Source organism: Rutidosis leptorrhynchoides, chromosome 1 (genome assembly GCF_046630445.1).
Source record: "Rutidosis leptorrhynchoides isolate AG116_Rl617_1_P2 chromosome 1, CSIRO_AGI_Rlap_v1, whole genome shotgun sequence".
NCBI classification, from domain to species: domain Eukaryota; kingdom Viridiplantae; phylum Streptophyta; class Magnoliopsida; order Asterales; family Asteraceae; genus Rutidosis; species Rutidosis leptorrhynchoides.
This window is the reverse complement of record NC_092333.1, coordinates 46,642,176-46,665,691: the sequence shown is the minus strand read 5'-3', so window position 1 is coordinate 46,665,691 and position 23,516 is coordinate 46,642,176. Positions and strand designations below refer to the sequence as shown.

General features: G+C 33.4%; 1 protein-coding gene across 13 annotated transcripts in view; it reads right to left on the bottom strand.

The window, feature by feature from the left end:
• Positions 1–21,666, bottom strand: part of LOC139859536 (uncharacterized) — a 30,473-nt gene extending 8,807 nt beyond the window's left edge. The window contains exons 1-11 of one of the 13 annotated variants that reach the window (XM_071848331.1): positions 21,262–21,660; positions 20,998–21,043; positions 20,854–20,890; positions 20,475–20,546; positions 20,170–20,215; positions 20,037–20,080; positions 19,724–19,936; positions 19,473–19,639; positions 19,264–19,320; positions 18,993–19,140; positions 18,120–18,215 (exon numbers count right to left, since the gene is read on the bottom strand). In XM_071848331.1, coding sequence (XP_071704432.1) covers positions 18,120–18,215; positions 18,993–19,140; positions 19,264–19,320; positions 19,473–19,493 — 322 coding nt within the window. In that variant the 5' untranslated portion in view covers positions 19,494–19,639; positions 19,724–19,936; positions 20,037–20,080; ... (3 more) ...; positions 20,998–21,043; positions 21,262–21,660. Of the gene's footprint in view, positions 1–18,119; positions 18,216–18,992; positions 19,141–19,263; positions 19,321–19,441; positions 19,640–19,723; positions 19,937–20,036; positions 20,216–20,474; positions 20,547–20,853; positions 20,891–20,997; positions 21,044–21,261 lie in introns of all 13 variants that reach the window. The other 12 variants (XM_071848328.1, XM_071848351.1, XM_071848321.1 and 9 more) reach the window with 12 other exon arrangements.
• Positions 21,667–23,516: the final 1,850 nt, after the last annotated feature.

The following is a 23,516-nucleotide window of genomic DNA, read 5'->3' as shown; positions in this document are numbered from 1 at the left end:
TTCCGGAATAACCCTTTACCGGTGTTTGCAAAATATTTTTGTGGGTTTGGTGGGTTTCAGATTTGAAAATTTTAGCTCAAAACTTGCGGTTTTGTGTCACCCACTTGCTAACCTTGTATTTGGAAAGCAACACGTCCAGTTTACTTGTCTCGTATATTACCTTTCGGTAAACTACCGTCCGGTTGTAAAGGAAAGCGTTGAACAAGCAACTGTTAAGGCAATGTCCCCTGACATGCTTTTAATTATGGTCTATAACGTGTCGGACGCAATTACTATCCTTGGTAGGAGCAATAGTAAAGCTCACCCTTATAATTTTTCGGTCTGGCACAAGGTCCTGTCTTTGACCATGCTATGCAACCACCGTTCTTACGGTTGACACCCGATTTAGTTCAGGTGACCTAATGAATTCCAGGTGAATTCCTAGGATTTTACGTTCAATGGTAATGAACGCATTGAAAATAGGGTTTTCAGAAAACAAATCGGTTTGTAATTTTGATCAAAATATTTTCTCGTTCAAGCTCGAGTTTAGATATCATTGAATTCCATGAGTTTGTAATTCTCAATCTTTAAGGTCAATCTCTAGGATTGAGTAATATCAGTCTTAAAAGCTGATTTTTAATCTTTAAGGAGATTATCCTTTCTGGGGATCTGATTCATTAGTCTTATCCAGCTAATTTGCATGGTGCCCCCCATTATACGAGATAAATCCTTCTTATGGTTAGGATAAATCTGACCACTTGGCGACCCTGTTTAATGCTGAGGTCCGTGGATTTCCTGCTGATTTTAGTGATGACTTTTCTAGATTTTTCGTCAACCTACAGCTGGTCTGGACGACAACTTCATGACCTAAATCAAGAAGCGCGTGTCTTTTTCGGAAGACTTTACTTCCTTTTAATGATGGAATTGATTCATCATGTAGATCCATCTCTTCTTTTCTTTCATCGGGTAAAAACAGTTTAGTTTAGTCCAAAGCAAAAGTATTTTCAGTTATTTGTTACAGATATATGTGACATATGTTTAAGATAACTTGGTAAATTTTCCCACACTTGGCTTTTATTTTCCTTTTTATCGTCCTCTATTCCATTTTAAATGAATTTTAACATTTTAGTTTGTTTCTTAATTTATGTCCTTTCCGAGGTAACAATAATTTCGGTGTTAAAACCTAGTTTTATCGTTCATAAATATGTATAAACATGATTTTGAATTCATTTAATTGAAAATTTTGAAAAATTTTACTAGAATTGGGTAGTCAGTATATAAGACTAGGGCTGTTCTTTTTTATCAGAGAGCACTAGATTCTAATACAACTACTGCTTTACTAGTATTTTTAATGGTAACCAAGTGTATAAAGTAAAAAATTTTAAAATCCGAAAGAATTTAACCCCTTCCCACACTTAAGATCTTGCAATGCCCTCATTTGCAAGAAATCAGTAACAATTTAAATTATTGAGGGTGATTTGTGTGAAAATGATTAAATTTTTACCAAAGTTTCCAAATATATTGGCGTTTGTTTGCTGAATGATAAATGGTGCACATCATTTGTTCATTCCGCCTTGTTGTTATTTCACATATATTTTGCATCTTGTCGTCAAAATTAGTTGCTTTTGCTGAACTTAATGCCAGTCTTTGAAAATGCGTTGTTTTACCCTGTTGTGTACATAAGATAAACTGCAAACATATATACATATTTTTGAAGTTTGGTATATTACCCCACATTCAAAAATTATTAAAATCTAAGAATAAAAGTTAGACAATTATAAAAATGATTACAATATTAACAAAAGTATTAAACGTATCAATAATTACAAATTACAAAATAAAAAATAAAAAAAATAATAAGTATACTAAGGATGATATTGGTACCAATAGGGGTTCCAGGCATAACCATAGGTGCTATAGAATGCTTCGGCAGGGTCATACGTAGGATACGGTGGCTGCATCTCTATAGACCAAGGAGGGAAGATGGGTTTCGGTGTAGGAATATAGTTTCTACCTATATGTTGGCAATGAGCTATGATCTGGTTCTGATGAACTTGCCAATCTTCAAATGCTCTCTGTCTAGCATTTTCGTATTCCTGAGAAGCTATAAACCTATGCATTTCTTGCATCTCATTCCCCCTCCTACATTACCTTGTTGTTGGTTTCTCTCCACCTGTGGATGTCTACCATGGTATCGTACTGCGGCGTTATTTCGCCTTTTCAAAACTTTCGCACCATGGTATACATTTAAACCTATAGTATCGCGGGGTTCTGGTTCTTCTACTAATAATCCCCCCGACTTATATCCACACCGAGATATTCACCAATCAAAGTAATAAAAATACCACCTCCTATTATGCTATGCGGTCGCATCCCCCGAACCATAGCTGATAAATAATAACCCACACAATATGGTATACTTACAGCGCTTTGTGGGTCTCGAATACACATATGGTAAAACAAATCCTGTTCATTTACCTTTTCCTTGTTTTTACCCCTTTGTGTAATTGAATTAGCTAAAAACCTATGTATCACTCTTAATTCGGCTCTATCTATATCCAAATAAGAGTAATTTCCCCCTTTGAAACGGTGATGGCTTGTCATTTGACTCCACACACCGTGTGTATCAAAATTTTTATCTATCTTTCTACCGTTTAGTATCAATCCTCTACAATCGGCAGACGCTAACTCCTCAGGCGTATATATACGTAAAGCCTGAGCCATGTCCAGTAAAGACATGTGGCGCATCGAACCGCCTAACAAAAATCTAATAAAAGAACGATCGGTTAAACTAGCTACCCGATCATTCAACTCTATACTACATAACAATTCTTCACACCATACTTTATATACAGGTCTACGCATGGTGAATAAACGTACCCAGTCATTAAAAGAAGAATTACCATACCTCTGTACAAGTAATTCCCTAATTGGCCCGGCCAATTCTACAGCTTCTAAGGGTCCCCATTCTATGACCCTTGGTACCTCAACAACCTTAGAATGAAGAGTATGCAAACCCCGTTGATATTTTGGATAATCTATCCAAAGTCTGTCAAATCTCAGGTTCGGGTGCAACTCTTCCAAGTGCATATCGGAAAAGGTCATGACTGGATGAGGTATATCCTGCTTGTAGTAGTTATCCACCTCCTGTTGTTCCAAATTCTCAGCAGGAGCATTGCGGGCTTGGGATGAAGATTCACCCCTTTCATTCTGCAAAACACATCAAACACAATTTTTGTGCATCCAAATATGCATTAGTGTCAGCAAAATCATCAATCAAAATAATTACAATGACATTATCAATTTATATCAAACTTAAGCTCATTTTCACATTTTTATCAAATCTACACTTTTTCAAATAAGCATATACGAAAATGTTCGCCAAGTTCATAAGCATTCAACTCAAATAACATGTCAAAATAATCATTACTAGCAATTAAACAAGTCTCAAATGGCATTATCTTTCAAAAATCAAGTTCATGAATTTTAGACTTGAAAAAGTCCACTTTAATTCTCAAAATCATGTTTAGGCTCGAAGTTTGGATCATTTAACTACCTAGACATGTTACACTACTCAATTTAGCAACAATTCATGACAAAAATCGGCCATAACCTGTTTATATCAAAAAGCCCCAAATTTGCTCAAGAACACAAACCCTAGATTACTCAAAATTTGAAGTTTAAGGCTTCTAATCATGTTAAACAGCATCAATCTAGGTTATACAAGCATAATACATAAACAATTTAAGCCTAATTACACTAAAAAGCATCAAAATCAAATTGGAAAAAAAATTGCTCAAGAACATCAAATTTCGAATTAAATGGTTTTTAGGTGTAGAAATTTACCGTTTTTCTTGAGTAATTCTTAGATAGCATCCTTCTCAACATGATTTTAGCAAAAAATTTGGTGATTAACGGTTAAAAATTGTGATTTTGGGGGTTTTTTTTCGTGTTTTTGCGGAGTGTTTTTCGTGCAGAATTCGCAGTATGTTTTTGTTTTGGGTTGGGGACTGATCTGTTCTGCGGGTATATTTTTTTTCTGATTTTTAGTCCCTCCGCGAGTCGCGGAGATTTAAGCTCCAAACTCCGCGAGTCGCGGAGTTTGGTAATTTTTTTTTTTTTTTTTTATAATCATTAACTTATTAAAACAATTAAGTAATTAATTTTAAAATTTTGTTTCCCTTGTTATTTAGGACGAGGTCGTTTCGGATTGATGTCCTAGTCCGTCCTTCGACAAAATTTTAAAATTTGTCTTTTTGTAGCGATTGTTTTAAAAGCTAAGATTTTTGGGTTTTTTCAATGTTTTTGGCATACTCTAATTCAATAAGATTAAAAATAATGATAATAAAAGTTCTCGTCCCTCCCTCGGGTAAAGCAATTTCGGTTCAAAGACCTAGTCTTCAACTTACGACGAATTTTAAAAATCATATTCTTAACTTAATGAGATAAAGTAAATTTTTGTTTTTAAATTCACACAACTTAAATATAAAATTCAAAATTATTATTAAAAATTCACACCAAACTTAAAATTTGAAATGCATAAAATTAAAAATTTATATTTTTAAAAATTCACACCAAACTTAATTTAAAAATTCATAAATTCATATCAAACTTATATTAATTTTTCAAATATTTACAATTTTAAATATATTGTTTTTACAAAATTTACAATATTAATTTAAGATTTAAATATTAATTTTAAAAACATGGTAAAAATAAATTTAAAAATCTTTTTGTCTTTTTATCCCACTTTAATCAATCAAATATTATCAAAAATATGCGCCCCTCTTTTCGGTAAAGTAATTTCGGTTCCAAGACCTAATTTAACTCATGACGAATTTTTGAAATATTTTGGTTTGATTGATTAAAGATATTTATACCTTAAGAATAAACGTTAAATTTCGCAGTGATGTAATAAATTTTTGAATGATATCAATAATTTCGGTCGCTAAACCTAATTTTATTCAATACCAATTTAATACTTTTTAGCGAACAAATTAGCGTTTATTATCAAAAGGTTAAAAATAAAAATAAAAATAAAAACTGTACAGACATACCTGTGAAATAGATTTCTTAGTTATATGATCTATCCCATTCATAAGATAGTCGGTTTAATTGGTTTTCCATGGCTACATAGGCGTAACCTCGAGCATTCAGTGTCTTTTCTTCTAAACATATGAACGGTCCGTCTCTGCATAAAGTAACAAATTCGGTATTTGAATAGGTTTGATTATTGGAACATTTACCTCCATGTGACCATTTTCCGCATTTGTGACATCGTTCTAGGTGTCGTGCTCTTCTTTTCGCTGCGGATTTTGATTTTCCTTTACCAAATTGTAACTTATTATCTTCGCATCTGGATTCTTTTCTAACTCCGTCCATTCTTTCTCTGATTACTGATACTATTTCACTCGGTAGTATGTCATTATTTCTTTTAGTGATCAAAGCGTGTAGCATTAGACCATGGTTTAGTTCACAGGCAGTCTTCATTTTGTAAAAAAAAAACCTAAATAAAATAAAAATTCAGAATGGGGGGAGAAGACTAGTTCTTTAGGGTCTGCTAGGGAAAGACCATTCGGGTTCCATTTTCGAGAACTACACGAAAACAGACAATCTAACTCTAACAGAAATACATATTATCCTTTAAAGACTTGATTCTCCCCACACTTAGTTAGATGTGGTGTCGAAATTGTGATTAACTTCGTTGTCGACTTCCATCGGACCATGTATGTAATGTTTAACTCTGTGACCATTAACTTTAAATTCAATCCCATTTGAATTTATTAATTCTATCGTTCCGTATGGGAAAACTCTTTTGACTATGAATGGTCCAGACCATCTTGATTTCAATTTTCCAGGAAATAGCTTGAATCGTGAATTGAAAAGAAGAACTTTGTCTCCTTCTTTAAATTCTTTTGAACTTCTGATTCTTTTATCATGCCATTTCTTCGTTCTTTCTTTATAGATTAACGAATTTTCGTATGCTTCATGTCTTAATTCTTCTAATTCATTTAGTTGACTTAATCGTAGACGTCCGGCTTCATGTAAATCAAGATTACATGTCTTCAAAGCCCAAAATGCTTTGTGTTCAATTTCTACTGGAAGATGACATGCTTTTCCATAAACAAGTCTAAAAGGTGTGGTTCCAATTGGAGTTTTGTAGGCTGTTCTAAAAGCCCAGAGTGCATCCTCCAATTTAATGGACCATTCCTTCGGATTTGATCCTACGGTTTTCTCTAGAATACGTTTTAAAGCTCGGTTGGTATTTTCAACTTGTCCACTTGTTTGTGGATGATATGCGGTGGAGATTTTATGAGTTACTCCATATCTTTTAAGAACTTTCTCAAGTTGATTATTACAGAAATGAGTACCCCGATCACTTATTAAAGCTTTCGGTGTTCCAAACCTTGCAAAAAGACGTTTTAAAAAATTGACTACAACTCGTGCATCGTTAGTTGGGAGAGCTTGTGCTTCCGCCCATTTAGATACATAATCAATGGCTACGAGTATATATAGATTATTATTAGATTTTGAAAATGGACCCATAAAGTCAATACCCCAAATGTCAAATACTTCACATACTTGGATGACATTTTGTGGCATTTCATCACGTTGACTTATTTTTCCGGCCCTTTGACATGCATCACAGGATTTGCAAAGAAGGTGTGCGTCTTTGTAAATTGTAGGCCAATAGAATCCAGCTTCATAAACTTTTCTTGCTGTTAGTTGAGGCCCATAATGCCCTCCTGTTGGTCCTGTGTGACAATGGTTTAAAATTTTACTAGCTTCATCTCCAAATACACATCGGCGTATTATTCCATCGGGACAACTTTTAAACAGATGTGGATCTTCCCAAAAATAGTGTTTTATATCACTGAAGAATTTCTTTCGTCTTTGGTACGATAATCCTTTTTCAAGGAATCCACAAACTAAGTAGTTTGCATAGTCTGCAAACCATGGGATTTCTTTATAATCTATCTTCAATAGATATTCATCAGGAAAGTTGTCTTGTATGGCTGATTCATTTAGAACTTCTAATTCGGGATTTTCAAGACGAGAAAGATGATCAGCGGCGAGATTTTCTGCTCCTCTTTTATCTCGGATTTCAATATCAAACTCTTGTAAGAGTAAGATCCAACGGATTAATCTTGTTTTAGCATCTTGTTTTGAAAATAGGTATCTAAGAGCAGAATGGTCGGTATAGACCACCGTTTTTGCTAGAACGAGATATGATCGAAATTTGTCAAAAGCAAAGACAATAGCAAGGAGTTCTTTTTCAGTAGTTGTATAGTTTGTTTGTGCTCCTTGTAACGTCTTACTAGCATAATATATAGGTTGAAATCGTTTTTCAATCCTTTGTCCTAAAACGGCTCCCATTGCAAAATCACTTGCATCGCACATTAGTTCAAATGGTAGATTCCAATTTGGTGTTATCATGATCGGTGCATTAGTGAGTTTCTCTTTAAGAATATTAAAAGATTTGATACACTCATCTGAAAAGATGAATGGAGCATCCTTTTCTAGGAGTTTATTCATAGGAGTGGCAATTTTTGAAAAATCTTTTATGAAACGTCGGTAAAAACCGGCATGCCCTAGAAAACTCCTAACTCCTCTAACATTGGTGGGATGTGGAAGTTTAGCAATTACATCTACTTTAGCTCTATCCACTTCAATTCCTTCTTTTGAAATTTTATGTCCAAGAACGATGCCTTCTTTAACCATGAAATGACATTTCTCCCAATTAAGTACTAGATTTGATTTTTCGCATCTAATTAGCATTCGTTCCAGATTAACTAGACATGATTTAAATGTATCACCGAAGACTGAAAAGTCATCCATGAATACTTCCATGCATTCTTCTATCATGTCGTGAAAAATCGCCATCATACACCTTTGAAAGGTTGCAGGGGCGTTGCAAAGTCCAAATGGCATGCGTTTGTAAGCAAAAGTACCATAAGGGCACGTGAATGTGGTTTTCTCTTGGTCCTCGGGTGCTATTGGAATTTAAAAATATCCGGAAAATCCATCTAGAAAACAATAGTAACTATTTCCGGCTAATCTTTCCAACATTTGATCTATGAAAGGTAAGGGAAAGTGATCTTTTCTGGTGGCGTCATTTAATTTTCTATAATCAATACATACACGCCATCCTGTTACAGTCCTAGTAGGAATAAGCTCATTTTTCTCATTTGTAATGACAGTCATGCCACCCTTCTTAGGTACGCATTGAACTGGGCTTACCCATGGACTATCAGAAATTGGATATATCAAACCTGCATCTAGCAGTTTAATAATCTCTTTCTTAACTACATCTTGCATATTAGGATTTAGTCTTCGTTGGCGTTGCACATACGTTTTATGACCTTCTTCCATAAGGATTTTATGTGTGCAATACGAAGGACTTATTCCTTTAATATCATGAATCTTCCATGCAATGGCTGGTTTATGAGCTTTCAACACAGAAATGAGTTGTGATTTCTCATTTTCAGTAAGAGAAGACGATATTATTACAGGTAATTCAGATTCACCATGTAAATAAGCGTATTCCAAATGGTTTGGAAGTGGCTTTAACTCTAATTTCGGAGGTTCTTCTATCGATGATTTATATCGATATCTGTCTTCTTCTTTTAGCATTTGAATTTCTTCTGTTGTTGGTTCATATCCATTAGCTATAAGTGTAGCTAACATTTCAGCTTCATCAATTGGTTCATTACCTTCTCCTAAAGAACATTCTCCTGTTCCTTGTAATTCTGGAAATTCTTCTAATAATTCTGCATGTGCATCTATAGTTTGAATATAATAACATGTATCATCTGCAGATTATGGTTGTTGCATTGCTCTATCAACTGAAAAGGTAACACTCTCATCCTCTATACTTAGGGTCAGTTTCTTACCGAACACGTCTATCATTGCTTTAGCCGTGTTTAAGAATGGTCTTCCTAATATGAGAGGAACTTGAGAATCTTCTTCCATGTCCAAAACAACAAAATCTACTGGAAATACTAAAGTACCAACTTTAACTAGCATGTTCTCCATTATCCCTCTAGGATATTTTATTGATCTATCGGCTAGTTGTATGCTTATTCTTGTTGGTTTCAATTCTCCAAGGTCTAGTTTAGCGTATAGTGAATACGGCATTAGATTTATACTAGCACCTAAGTCTGCCAATGCTTCTATTGAACTAAGACTACCCAGAAAACATGGAATTGTGAAACTTCCTGGATCAGATAGTTTTTCTGGTATCTTATTCAACAGCACTGCTGAACAATTAGCATTCATAGTAACAGCCGAGAGTTCTTCCATTTTCTTTCTATTTGAGATTAGATCTTTCAAGAATTTAGCATATCTTGGCATTCCTGAAATCACATCAATGAAAGGAAGATTTACATTTATCTGTTTAAACATATCCAAGAATTTGGATTGCTCGGCTTCAAGTTTTTCTTTCTTCATTTTACTCGGGTAAGGAAGTGGTGGTTGGTATGGTTTAACATAAGGTTTATCCTTAACTGTGTTATCTTCATTAACTTTTTCAACTACCGGTTCTTTTTCCTTATCTTGATCAGGTTGTGGTTCTTGTGGAGTAGGAATAGTTTCATCAGAAGTTACAGGTATTTCAGGTGGTTTAAGTGTTGTACCACTTCTTGTGGTAATAGCTTTAGCTGTTTCATTCCGGGGGTTAGCATTTGTATCGCTTGGTAAACTTCCCGGTTTTCTTTCACCTATTAGTCTTGCTAGGTTACTTACTTCTTGTTCTAGATTTTGAATAGAAGCTTGTTGATTTCTAAATGCTTGAGCATTTTGTTCATTAGTTTGTTTTTGAGATGTGAAAAACTGCGTTTGAGTTTCAACTAGCTTCGTCATCATATCTTCTAAATTCGGCTTTTTATCATCGGTTTGTTGTGGTGGTTTGTTTTGAAAATTAGGTCTTTGCTGATTGTAAGTATTATTGGATACTTGTTGATTGTTAGGACCTTGTTGGTTGTTGTATGGAATATTTCGGTTATAATTCTGGTTTTGATTGTAAATCGGTCTTGGCGGTTGATAATTATTCTGATAATTATTTCCAGGCCTTTGGTTTATGTATGAAATATTCTCTCTTTGTTCCATTGTTAATTCAATACTGAGACAATCTTTTGTCAAATGTGGTCCTCCACACTGCTCACAACTAATTCGTATTGAGTGAATATCTTTAGTCATCTTTTCCATTCGTCTCTCCACAGCATCTATCTTTGCGGAAATGGAATCTAAGTCATGGCTAGAATCGGCTCTAGCTGCTTTAGATGATCTAACGATATCTTTTTCTTGGTGCCACTCATGTGAGTGGGAAGCAGTGTTATCAATAATTTTGTAAGCATCAGTTTCGGTTTTCTTCATAATAGAACCACCAGCTGCTATATCTATGTCTTTTCTTGTAGTGATGTCGCATCCTTGGTAGAATATTTGTACTATTTGACAGGTGTCTAAACCATGTTGCGGACATCCTCTTAACAACTTTCCATATCTTGTCCACGCCTCATATAGAGTTTCATTTGGTTTCTGTGTAAACGTAACAATTTCTGCTTGAAGTCTTACGGCTTTAGATGCAGGAAAGAATTGTTTAAGAAATTTGTCAACTAAAACGTCCCATGTATCGATCGCCCCTTCAGGTAACGATTCCAACCAATCTTTGGCTTCTCCCTTTAAAGTCCAGGGAAATAACATGAGATATATCTGTTCATCCTCCACTTCTCGGATTTTAAATAGTGTGCAGATCCTATTAAAGGTACGTAGATGTTCATTTGGATCTTCCTTCGGCGCACCACTAAATTGGCATTGATTAGTCACCATGTGTAGAATTTGTCCTTTGATTTCATAATCTGGCGCATTAATGTCTGGATGAGTAATTGCGTGACCTTGGCCAGTGCGTTTAGCTCTCATTCGGTCTTCCATACTTAAAGGTTCCAGATTTTCCATAATTGAATTTGTTGAATCGGTATCACTAGATGATTCTGATTTAATGGTTCGTTCCTCAACAATCTCTGTTTGAATGATTGGTGGCTCCGGAGGAAAGTTTAATGGTTCAGGATCTACGAACCGTTCCTGAATATTTTCCGGATTCTCAATTGTGAGGTCGGGTTCAAAAAATGGATTATCGAAAATTTGAACTGAAGTACTTGGTCTACTGGATGACGATTCTAAAGAAAAATCAACGGCGGTTATATTTGCTAAATGTCTTGATCTAGTTACAGGTGGTGAACGTACAAAAGGTGGTGATCGTCTTGCTCGGTGCATTCACTGAATATCCTATTAGTTTTAAAAAGGAAGAAAAATTATAATAAGTTATCCAATTAATAGACTTTTCTGATTTTGCCCACGTTTCGAATAGCCAAAAGATGCAGCAGAGGGGCAGGATTCGTTTGGTCTCAATATAATTGAGGATTGTTTGGCTCCAATAACCCGGTCCACGTACAAATCCAACTATTACTACGAACCAGAAAATTTTGATGTCTATTAATTTAACCACTTAAAATAAATCTTCGTAATTTTAAGAAATTTAGATAAGAAGTAGAAAAAATTCTAAGTCCTAAAAACTAGAATGGCGAGAAATAAGAGAGAAAAAGAGTTCGTCGCAAAAGGTAGAAAAAGAAAAAATGGTTGAAAAATAAAAGGTGACGGAAAAATAAAAGAAACTTATAAAAACTTAAAAATACTTGACTAACCTAACCTTATTACTACAACTAACTTAAAATTATAATCGCAAATTGAAATTACTAATTGGAATGATAATTGATACATAGTAAAAGGTGTCTAAAAATATTAAAGCTTACAAGAAAAACTAAATCCCAAATGGAAATAACTTAAAAAGAAACTAAAACTTAAAAAGGCGTCGCAAAATTCTAAAGCACCTAAATCTTAGTCTAAAGAAAAAGCACTTAAGGAATTCTACGGCAAAGCCTAAAAATCTAGGAGTAAAAATAACTATAGCAAAAACTAAGTTTAAAATTAAATATGAGCTAAAAATACAAAAGTTATGCTACAACGATTAAAAAGGGACAAAATATAAAAATATATAAAAAGTTGTAAAAAGTACAATTTTTATAAAAATATTATTTTTATATTTTTTTATTTAATAAAACTACTAATTTTACAATTTAATAAAACTAATTAATACTAAATACATAAATTAAATAAAAAGTAAAAGTTAAAATAAAATTAATTATAATAATAATAATAATTAGGGTTTAATAATAATTAATTAATAATTACCGTAATAAATGCAGGATTAGGGTTTCTGTTCGTGTGTCAGGTACCCTCCGCGAGTTGCGGTAATTTATAAAGAAAACCCCGCGAGTCGCGGGGTTCAGAAATTCAGATGACAGCTTATAATTTCAACGCGTTTTTCTTTATTTATTTATTTATTTATTTTTTTTCTGTTTTTTATATAAATAAAAGATATTTAAATAAAACTTATATTTTTTATAAACTAAAATAAAAATAAAGAAACTTATAAAACTTTTTAACAAACTCTTAAAAATATATAAATTTTTGTTTTTCTTTTTATATTTTCGAATATTCAAAACGTATTTTAACAAAAGCGAATTTTAATAAAAGTAAATAAAAAATCTTTTTTTTTTATTAGCGTTGCGCTTCCGGCTTTTAAGATAGTTCCCCGGCAGTGGCGCCAAAAATACTTGATGTCAAAGCTAAGGTATACGAAATAGTTTATATTTTACTAGAAAAAACTATTAAATACGATACAATTTTACACAAGATATTTATTTATTTATAGAATGGATATACTTAAACCTTGCTACAACACTTATAGGCAGTGTACCTAATCGTATAGTAGTGTAGTTTTTAGTAAGTCCGGTTCGTTCCACAGAGAATCTTTTTTAAACAAAGCTCAACGCTATATTAGTTTACTTTTATAAAAATACAAACATATATATAAGTAATATTATTATTATAAAGGGGGGTTTTTACCGTTTAATGACCGGTTTGTCGATTTTAAGACTTTAGTCGCAGTTAAAACCTAATGTAAAATATAAAATAAATACAAGACTTAAATTAAAGCGTAAAGTAAATAACGATAATGAAATTGCGAATAATAAAAGTGCGATAAAATAAACTTGCGATAATTAAAAAGTACGATAATTAAAAATGCGATTAAATAACAATAAATAAAAGTGCGATAATTAGAAGTGCAATTAAATATAAAATAAAGGAAATTAAATATGAAATAAAAGAATTATGCTTATTTAAACTTCCGTAATCATGATGTTTCACGTGTTGATTTTAGTTTTATGCCCATGGGTTAATTGTCCTTTGTCCTGGATTATTTAATCTGTCCGTCTGGTTTTTGTCCATAACAGTCCATCAGTCATAAATATAAAGTGCGAGTGTCCTTGTCAAATTATTATTATACCCGAAGTTAAATATTCCAACTAATTGGGGATTCGAATTGTAACAAGGTTTTAATACTTTGTTTAATGAATACACCAGGTTATCGACTGCGTGTAAACCAAGGTTTTACTACTTTGTTAACAATTACACCAATTACCCTTGAATGTAATTTCACCCCTGTTTTAATTATTCTAGTGGCTATTAATCCATTCCCGTGTCCGGTTAAATGAACGATTATTCGTACATATAAATACCCCGCCCATCGTGTCCGATCGAGTGTATATGGTAATTTATAGGGACGCCCAATTGTAAATCTTTATATTAACATTAACAAACTATCATTTAGTTAAACAAATATAAAGCCCATTAATAGCCCATAGTCTAATTTCCACAAGTGTCGTTCTTTTGTCCAAACCCCAATTATGGTACAAAGCCCAATTACCCAATTTTAGTAATTAGCCCAACATCATGATTACTTCGTTTTAAATAAGCATAATAATAACTTAGCTATGAGACATTAATATAAAAAGGTTGAACATAACTTACAATGATTAAAAATAGCGTAGCGTTACACGGACAGAATTTTGACTTACACCCTTACAACATTCGCTAACATACCCTTATTATTAGAATTAAAATTAAAATTAAAATATAAATTATATATATATATATATATATATATATATATATATATATATATATATATATATATATATATATATATATATATATCGTTTACGTATGATAAGAAGAAAAAAAGATTATGAATTGCGATCAGAATTCGGTTGCTTTTATAGGAAAAGTCGAATTTTGGGGCTCCGCGACTCGCGGTGAAAACCTCTTCAAACTCCGCGAGTCGCGGAGGTTACTTTTACAGCTCAGAGGAGTTTGGCTCTTTGTTTACCGACGGTTTATAATATATATATAATATATATATAATTAATATAATTAATTATATATTATATTATATTTATATGCATAGTTAACTTGTAATTTTTAGTCCGTTGCGTCGAGCGTTAAGAGTTGACTCTGGTCCCGGTTCCAGATTTTCGAACGTCCTTGCGTACAATTTTATATTTTGTACTTTGCGTTTTGAATCTTGTACTCTTGTGATTTCGAGACGTTTCTTATCAATAATTGGAACCTCTTTGATTGTCTTTTGTTCTTTTGAGCTTTTTGGTCGTTTGCGTCTTCAATTCGTCGAATCTGTCTTTTGTCTTCACCTTTTATTATTTAAACGAATATCACTTGTAAATAGAACAATTGCAACTAAAAGCTTGTCTTTCTTGAGGAATAATGCTATGAAATATATGTTCGTTTTTAGCATTATCAACTACCAAAAACGACGGGCGGTTATGATACCATTTGGGTTATTGTTGACCGTCTCACCAAATCCGCACACTTTCTTGCCATGAAGGAGACCGACAAAATGGAGAAACTTGCGCAACTTTACATTAAAGAAATCGTAGCCCGACACGGTGTACCTTTATCGATTATCTCCGACCGAGATGGCCGTTTTGTTTCTAGATTTTGGCGTACCTTGCAAGAAGCGTTGGGAACGCGTTTAGACATGAGCACCGCATATCATCCTCAAACCGATGGACAAAGAGAACGTACAATTCAAACCTTGGAGGACATGTTACGAGCTTGCGTGGTTGATTTTGGAAAAGCTTGGGACAAACACTTACCTCTCGCCGAGTTCTCTTACAACAATAGTTATCACGCGAGTATTAAAGCCGCACCTTTTGAAGCGCTATACGGCCGAAAATGTCGTTCACCTCTTTGTTGGGCCGAGGTAGGCGACGTGCAAATCACCGGACCCGAACTCATTCACGAAACCACCGAGAAGATCGTACAAATCCGAGATAGGCTCCGGACGGCCCGGAGTCGTCAAAAGTGCTACACCGACAAAAGACGCAACGACCTCGAATTTCAAGTCGGTGACCGAGTAATGTTAAAAGTTGCACCTTGGAAAGGTGCAATCCGTTTTGGGAAATGCGGGAAGCTAAATCCGCAGTATATTGGTCCTTTCGAAATCTTGGAGCGTATTGGAAACGTTGCTTATCGTTTAGATCTTCCGCCTCAATTGAACTCCGTTCATCCTACCTTCCATGTATCTAACTTGAAAAAGTGTCTTGCCGAACCCGATATCGTCATCCCTCTCGAGGAACTTACTATTGATGACAAGCTTCATTTTGTGGAGGAACCGGTTGAAATTGTGGACACCTCCGTCAAGACATTGAAACAAAGCCGAATTCCGATTGTTAAAGTCCGTTGGAACGCCAAAAGAGGACCCGAGTTTACTTGGGAAAGGCAAGATCAAATGCAAAAGAAATACCCTCATTTATTCCCAATTCCGGAAACGCAGGATTCCGAGGAAGAAACAACGACTACTACGCCTACTTAAATTCGGGACGAAATTTCTTTTAAGGAGTAGGTAATGTAACATCCCGCCTTTTTCCGTTTACTTTTCCGTTTAACTATTTAAATCCCGTTATATGTTTATAACATCTCCCGTTAATACGTGTTTTAAAAATATCTCGTCTAGGTAATTCACGCACCCGCAACCGAACTTGAGGGACTAGTTTCACCAAAATGCCAAAGAGGTGACTAGCCTTTGACTAGTCAACCCCCACCCCCATCTTTTCTTTTTCATTTTCCCTTTTCTTCTTCTACTTCCATATTTTCTCTCAATTTCTCAAACAAGGAATCATCATCTAAATCCAAGCTAGCGGGTGTCTTGCAAAACAAATTACATATTTGAAATCCTTGCAACTTCCTCTTCGATTCCATACCGACTTCATCAAGTTTGGGTAACTTTCTAAAATCACTAGATTTTGTGTTCTTGATATTTTTTGAACTTATAAAGTTGTTAATTAGTGTCTATGGCTCAAGTCTAACATGAATATATGATTTATATGCTCGATTTCATTATTTGAAGTAACTAGCTTGAGTATGAACTTTGGTGTGTTTGATTTGGTGATTTGGTTGTTTGAATGTTGTTAAATGTTATAAATGCATGTATTAAATGTGTTCCTAGTATCACTAGCTTCAAATTGATGTGTAGGTTGCTTGAGAAAACTCCATAAACTTGATTAGTGATTTTGGTGAATTCGGGTTAGGGTTTGATAAGCTTGAAATGAATATTTGATGCATTGAATGACATGAATTGTAGTTAGTAAGTAGTTAGTTGTATTGAATGCTCGATTACCTACAAAACGGCATGTTATATGTATGCATTAAATGCCCGAATCATAAATGTGCACTTATCAAATTTGTGTATTAAATGTGTGCATTAATTGATCATTTACTTTGGAAAGCCGATTGTTACAAATAACATTTTTGGTTGGTGAAATGTATTTAGTTGTGTTCTTTGTCAAATTACCTTTCTAACGATATAAGATACGAGTTCTAAGTATTAGCGGTTTGCTAGTTATGCTTGAAAGTGTTTGGAATTGAGACTTGGACATTTGAGACTGACCAGGTACCAGTTCCCGTGTATTGTCGCGGCGCGACAATTTGGGGCCGCGGCGCGGCCTAAGCCGTGTCCAGTTTCTGACCTCTTTGGTCAAAATACGAAAAATGGTTGGCACACTATGGACCTCCGATTCACATGAGACTTGTTCTAACATGCTTATATATGAATAAAAACCTCAGAAAAATAGTTCGAGACCCGACCCGAACGTGTTGACTTTCGTTGACTTTGACCGACCAAAGTTTGACTTTTTGTCAAACTTAACCAAATGATTATGCAACCTTCCTAACTTGTTTCTGTACTTGTATCTTGCATGAAACTTGACAATTTGATTCACATGCTACATAATCGAGTCGTAACGAGCCATAGGACTAATTAAACATCTTTGACCTATCGTGTTTACCGTTATTGATACGACCTATTGGTTTAGGTCAAGACTAGCACTATCCTTCGCACACGTTACTTTGTGAAGTACTTTTCATACGTGCACTCAAGGTGAGATCATAGTCCCATCCTTCAAACAACTTTTATGCTTTAAACTATGGGATGAGAAACATATACGTATCATACTTTTACACTTTGAACACAAGTACGAAAACGAACATTCCACGTACGGGTTTGAACAAAAAGCCTCAATTCAATTATCATTAGTTACACTTGCAGGGTGTAAACGTGAACTTATATTATGTGATCACATGGGCTTGACGACCCTCATTCGGACGGTTCGCTACCGTTAGCGGATGAAATATATTTTCGGGTCTAGTGTATGTTCTAACACTACGCGAAGGGTGCAAAACAGTTAAGTTTGATAATTGGGTGCCCGCGAAACAAATAACAACTTTGGAATGCAAATGATTTAGATAATCATATTATATTAAATCTTGTGGTTCAAATGCAACGTTTACTAAAACACCTATGATTTCACCAACGTTTTCGTTGACAGTTTTCTATATGTTTTCTCAGGTCCTTGAAAGCTACTTGATACATGCTTCCGCACTCTTTTTGATACTTGCTTGGATGTCGAGTATACATGCATAGATGGAGCGTCTTTTGACTACTTTAAATTGTGTCGCATAGGTTTCATTCGTACGTTAAACATTGTAATGTAACTAGTCTTTCGAACTACATTTGTAAACTTGAAACATCCTTTTGCTTATAAAATAAATGCGACATATTTTGGTCAAAAGTCATAATAAAGACTTATGACCACGCAACGGGACCGAAGTAGTCGGCGCCGTCAAACATGATTTGGTCGGGTCGCTACAATGAAATACGAACTCACCTTCCACTAAGCTACGAACCCGCGCCAAAATACAAACCCGTTTACTCTTATTGCTCAACCCATCTCCCACATGTTCATCATTACAACCCATATTTTCTGCGAATGTAAATTATTTTTATTAGGTGCTGTAAGAAATATGAAACTATATCCACAAATGTGAACTTGAAAATAAAACACCAAAGATGTTGTTGGTGCAGGTATTGTGTTTCAGACTTCAGCAGAGCAGTACAGACAATAAAATAGGCAGCAAATGAGTAACTCGCAATATGGATCAGAAAAGATCATTATTTGGTCGGGTAGAAAAATGGCCAAGTCGGTAGTGTAGACACAAAAAAGACTGGTCCAAATTCGTGTTAAACGCAAAACAACCCGTACATATGTAAATGGTTTGAAATTGCAACCACAAATTTTCAAGCCATGACAAATGGGTCACCCCACCATCAACACTTCTTTTTGTCATTTATATTTTATATGCAAAAGGTGCACTTCACATAAAACATTGTAAATTACTTGAAGACTAAGAACATAAAAAGTCGAATCATCAAGAGGCAAAAGCACTAATTACCTCAGACGTGTCTTAGACTTCAGTTACAATGGGCAGATCATAAGTTACATTCACCTCTTATCAAGTTTGACTACATTATTAGATGAAAATGTAAATTGTAGGTATAAAATCTACTATGTAATATCTAAGTATTAACCTCTAATATTACATTGAACATAGTACTATTTATCCATAGAAATTTCTAACATCTATTCAACGAACTTATGCATATCTCTTTCAACGAACTTATGGTTAACAACCGTAACATGTCATTATCAAAGCAATTTTCAATACTAAACAAAGAGTATAGTTCTGATAATAACACTTGCCTTTGAATGACCCTGTTTCTAATTCTTCTTCTTCATCTTCTTTTGACTTGGCAACACTTTTCACCAGAATAACTGATAAAGACATCTTTCCTCTTTTTTCATTTGTAATTATAACAGGTTCAAGTTTACCAAGTTTATAAAATTGGGCCTGCAATTTAAATAAAGAAGAAAGGATTTGCCAGGTGTAATTAGTAAGATCAATGTTCAAGTTTACCAACTTTCTTACATCAACGATTAATCAACACGCATAAAACTTATAACAAAGACAGACCTCACTGAAAATTCTTGCTCGAAATATCACTTCATCACTTAACAAATCCTTCAAAACCTGCAAATAAGCATATCAAATAAAGAAGTAAGGAACTAACAGAAAAATCAACAATCTTTGTTTTCTAGAAAGGAAAAAGATGAGCAATCTTGGCTCAGGAAATGGAGATTCAACCAAGTACCGATTTTTCTTAAGTACAAGCTTCACTTTACCATAATTGGCTGTTGAATCATGAACGAAATCGATCATCTCCTTTGGTAGTTTAGTCTTTGACAGCTTGTTCAAAACAACCCGCATAATGGACTCAGTTTCTAGACCCAATCATACAGCCGCATAAAGTGAGTGAGGAGTGAGTTTGTATTCATGCATTAATTATGGCCTATAAGCACACAAAAAATCCCAATTTAAAAAAAAAATAAAAAAAAAAGTTAAACTATAAGAGCTTAAATAATGCATATATTACCTGCAAATATGTTCTGCAATAGCAATTAAAAAGTCATAAGCTTGTTTATAGAATGATAAAAACGTCTCAAGAAAGATCTGGCCATCTGCGCACGCCCATAACGGGCGAATGGCGTGATCGGCTTTAAGTTCCAAATTCATATAATCCCTCTTATTGCCCTCACCATCAGCTTAAATACATATACAAAATTTATTCATCTGGTATTTCAACCAACTCGAAACCAAGAAACACAAAACAGAGTCATGAGTCACAAAATTTAAATAAAAATACCATCACGATGTAAGAATTTGTATGAAGATAAGTAGAATTATACCTGCCATATAACTTCAATGCTTTCGTTATTTGTTGCATAAGAACCTACCAAAAGCCATATTTGAGACAAACTTAATTCATTATAATGTTGTATTTGTAGGTCCCAAATATTCACAGGTAGAATAGCTTCATACAACTATCCCTGAATGGTTTTTAAGGTGGAAATTCAAATCTCTTAACCTGAAATTAACAACATAGAACAAAATTATCAACAACAACCAAAATCACTAAATTTTTGTGCAAGTAAAGACTACACAAGAAAGAACCTTAATTTTGTACTATTCAAATACATCAGAAGATAAAGCCCAATTTTTTTGAAAAAAAAAATTAGTAACATCACGAGAAAAAACCTTAACTTAGTAACAAAATCAAAAGTAAAACCTTGATTAAAAAAGAAAAGAAAAACTCTGATAAAAAATGTACAACAATTACTTATTACCTCATGTGTTGCATCCTCAATTGCTTACTTATCATGATCTTTTCAAGAAACCAAATCAATGCCACCCTAGTACTAAAAGACCACCATACACAAAATTTGGATCAATGAGAAGGAAAATTATTTTAACATGTATCAAGGATAATATCTACCATCTACCATAATAAAAGAAAGAAACTCGATAACATTCAAATATATTTAATAAAAACCCTAATTTTGGATAATTAAACAATATCAAATTTCAAAGGACTCAACAAAATCAAAAGAAAACTAATATAATTAAGAAACAAACAGTATCGGAAAAAAACTAAATTCAGCAAAATCAAAACAAAAACCCTAATTTTATACTTTTAACGCTATCAGAAGAATAAAAAACACTAACCTGGTAACAACTTAAAAGAAAAGCTTGGCGGAGTGCCCTGCAAAAATACGAAAACATCTATTGCTCAGCATTACGTCCCATATGTTGACCATCATAGCCTGTCGTAAGCTGATAAAATGCAACAGAAAAATAAAGTACACATACACTAACTTAAGAAGGAAAGATTTTAGAGCTTCTATTGCAATTGTCGCTGCAATTTGATCCAATTCAGAAAACAGGTATATATTTAAGTAAATGAAAGACTTACTTAAACAAATATCCAATTCAGAATGTAAGATTTTACAGCTTCTATTACAACTTAACCCTAGGAACATACAACAACTAAATAATTTTCTGATACATTAATCTTACGTATATTTTTAATTAAATGATAAAACATACAGAAAACAAATCATTACAAGGAAATACCTTTGATAGGACTGACAGTAGTGACGACGATTTGAGGTGAATCACGAATTCCTGCTCGAAATCTCAAATTGCTGGTATGAAATCGAAGAATCACGGGTTAAATAATACTCGCACATCGCTGCCACAAATAAAAAAAACCGATGGTTAAATGATAATCGAACAGAAAAAAGCAACGAAATCAAAAACCCTAGGGATAAATCGTAAATTCAGTGACGAAATCAAAAACCCCAAGATGAAATCGCATTATCGCTGTTGTTAAAGCAAAAACCCTAGTGTTAAACGTCAATCGCAGCATAACATCACCAAATCGCCTTCCCTATCGCCTAATACTTGCATAATACGGCCTCATGAAGGCGTACGCGCTGGTGATAAAGATACGTGAGGAGAATTCTGGTGAAAAAGAGAGAGAATAGGAGGGTTAAGAAGAAAGTGAGTGAATTAAACGGGTTTTGTTAGAGGGACACGCGTCAGATTCATAAAATTAGGGAATTTTTTAATTCAAAATTATGAGAAAATTAGGATTTGTGTGGAGAAATCTGGTGCTCTACACTACCGGATTAGTAATATAGAAGATATATATATATATATATATATATATATATATATATATATATATATATATATATATATATATATATATATATATATATATATATATATATGGGTTACAATTAAGTTAAGATATAAAATAAAACGTAAATATTAAAAGAAGACTTGTGTTTGGTGTAACTATTTGCAGCATAGTAGCGAAGATTTTGACTACAAAATTGAAAAAGATTTTAATACAATGATGCTTGGGGGAAGAAGGAAAATTACACCAAACACTTATTTTATATCAATTTACTCTACTATTTCGATAGAAGTAGATTATATCACGATTGAATCTACACTTATTATTTATAGACAGTATATATTTAACAATAATGTATATATTTAACAATAATAATTCATATTCTATAGTACATAAACACACAACTCACTTCCATGGTTAATTTGGTGCTATTAAATATACTCAAGCACTACCAACGCAAACGTAATAAATTGTATTCGAAACGGAGTTTCGATGCACTACCAACAGTTTTTTTAGCAATAAATATGAAAATAATTTGAATTTACAGTTTAAGTCCTCAAAATATTTATGAACACACAAATATAACTATTATAATATTAATTATACATGACGACTCTCCCAAATACCATTATTTTCCTGAAATGACTAACAACTTTTCTAAAATTAAACTCGCAGATTACACTTTTATTCAAAAAATAATTGTATATAATAATTATAAAATAATATAACTTATACTTTAATAATGTTACGTTCCATTACAAATTTTCAATGTACTTTAAATATTACGTAATATAACTTATATATTTAAAAAAATATGTATAGTGAAGAAAAATTGTAGATATTAAGTTACTAAGACCACTAAAAATTATTTTCAAAATTTGTCAACGTCACGGGCTTTAAAACTCAAAAGAACTTTTAAAATTCATCAACACCACAAGCTCTTAAACTCAAAAGGAATTTTTAAATTTTGTCAACACTACGGGCTATTAAACTCAAAATAATTTTTAAAATTTGTCAACATCACGGGCTAAATAATTCTTATACTTTTTCTATTTTTTTAGTATTGATATGTATATACCAATATGAATTGCAAATTAAATTTTTTATGATTTTTTATACACTCGTGCAACGCACGAACTCAAAAACTTGGTATATTTACCTATCTATAAAAAGAGGGGTTTTATTACTGTGGCAGCATATTAGTAGCTCTCCACGTTTTCATCATTTTTGCAGTTTTTAGACTCAAATGCATATTTTATCGATTTTTGTTTATACGATTTTGTTTTATTACTCCTTTAATTAAATTTAAAATTCGACCCAATTACAACGGCTTTCGTCTTGCTCACAGTTACTTCAAATGTATGGACACGTGTTAACTTCATATAAGTGGACATGTCCCTGATAACACATTCCCAATCTTCATACGTGCATAAACTTTCTCCTCCTTCTTGCTAAAGATTACATCAACACGTGTCCTAATGACTCATCTCTAATCTGATCTATCCTACATAAACATTTTGTGACACCATATTCTTCTCAGTTTTGAACAAGAAGGTGTTAGAAATCAGGGTATGAATTGACTACCGGATTCGTTCTTGAATCGTGTAATCACTTTCTCTATAAAGTATTTCGACCCTACGATTGCCTTGGTTGCACGAAATCTTTACAGGGATAAGATAAGAAC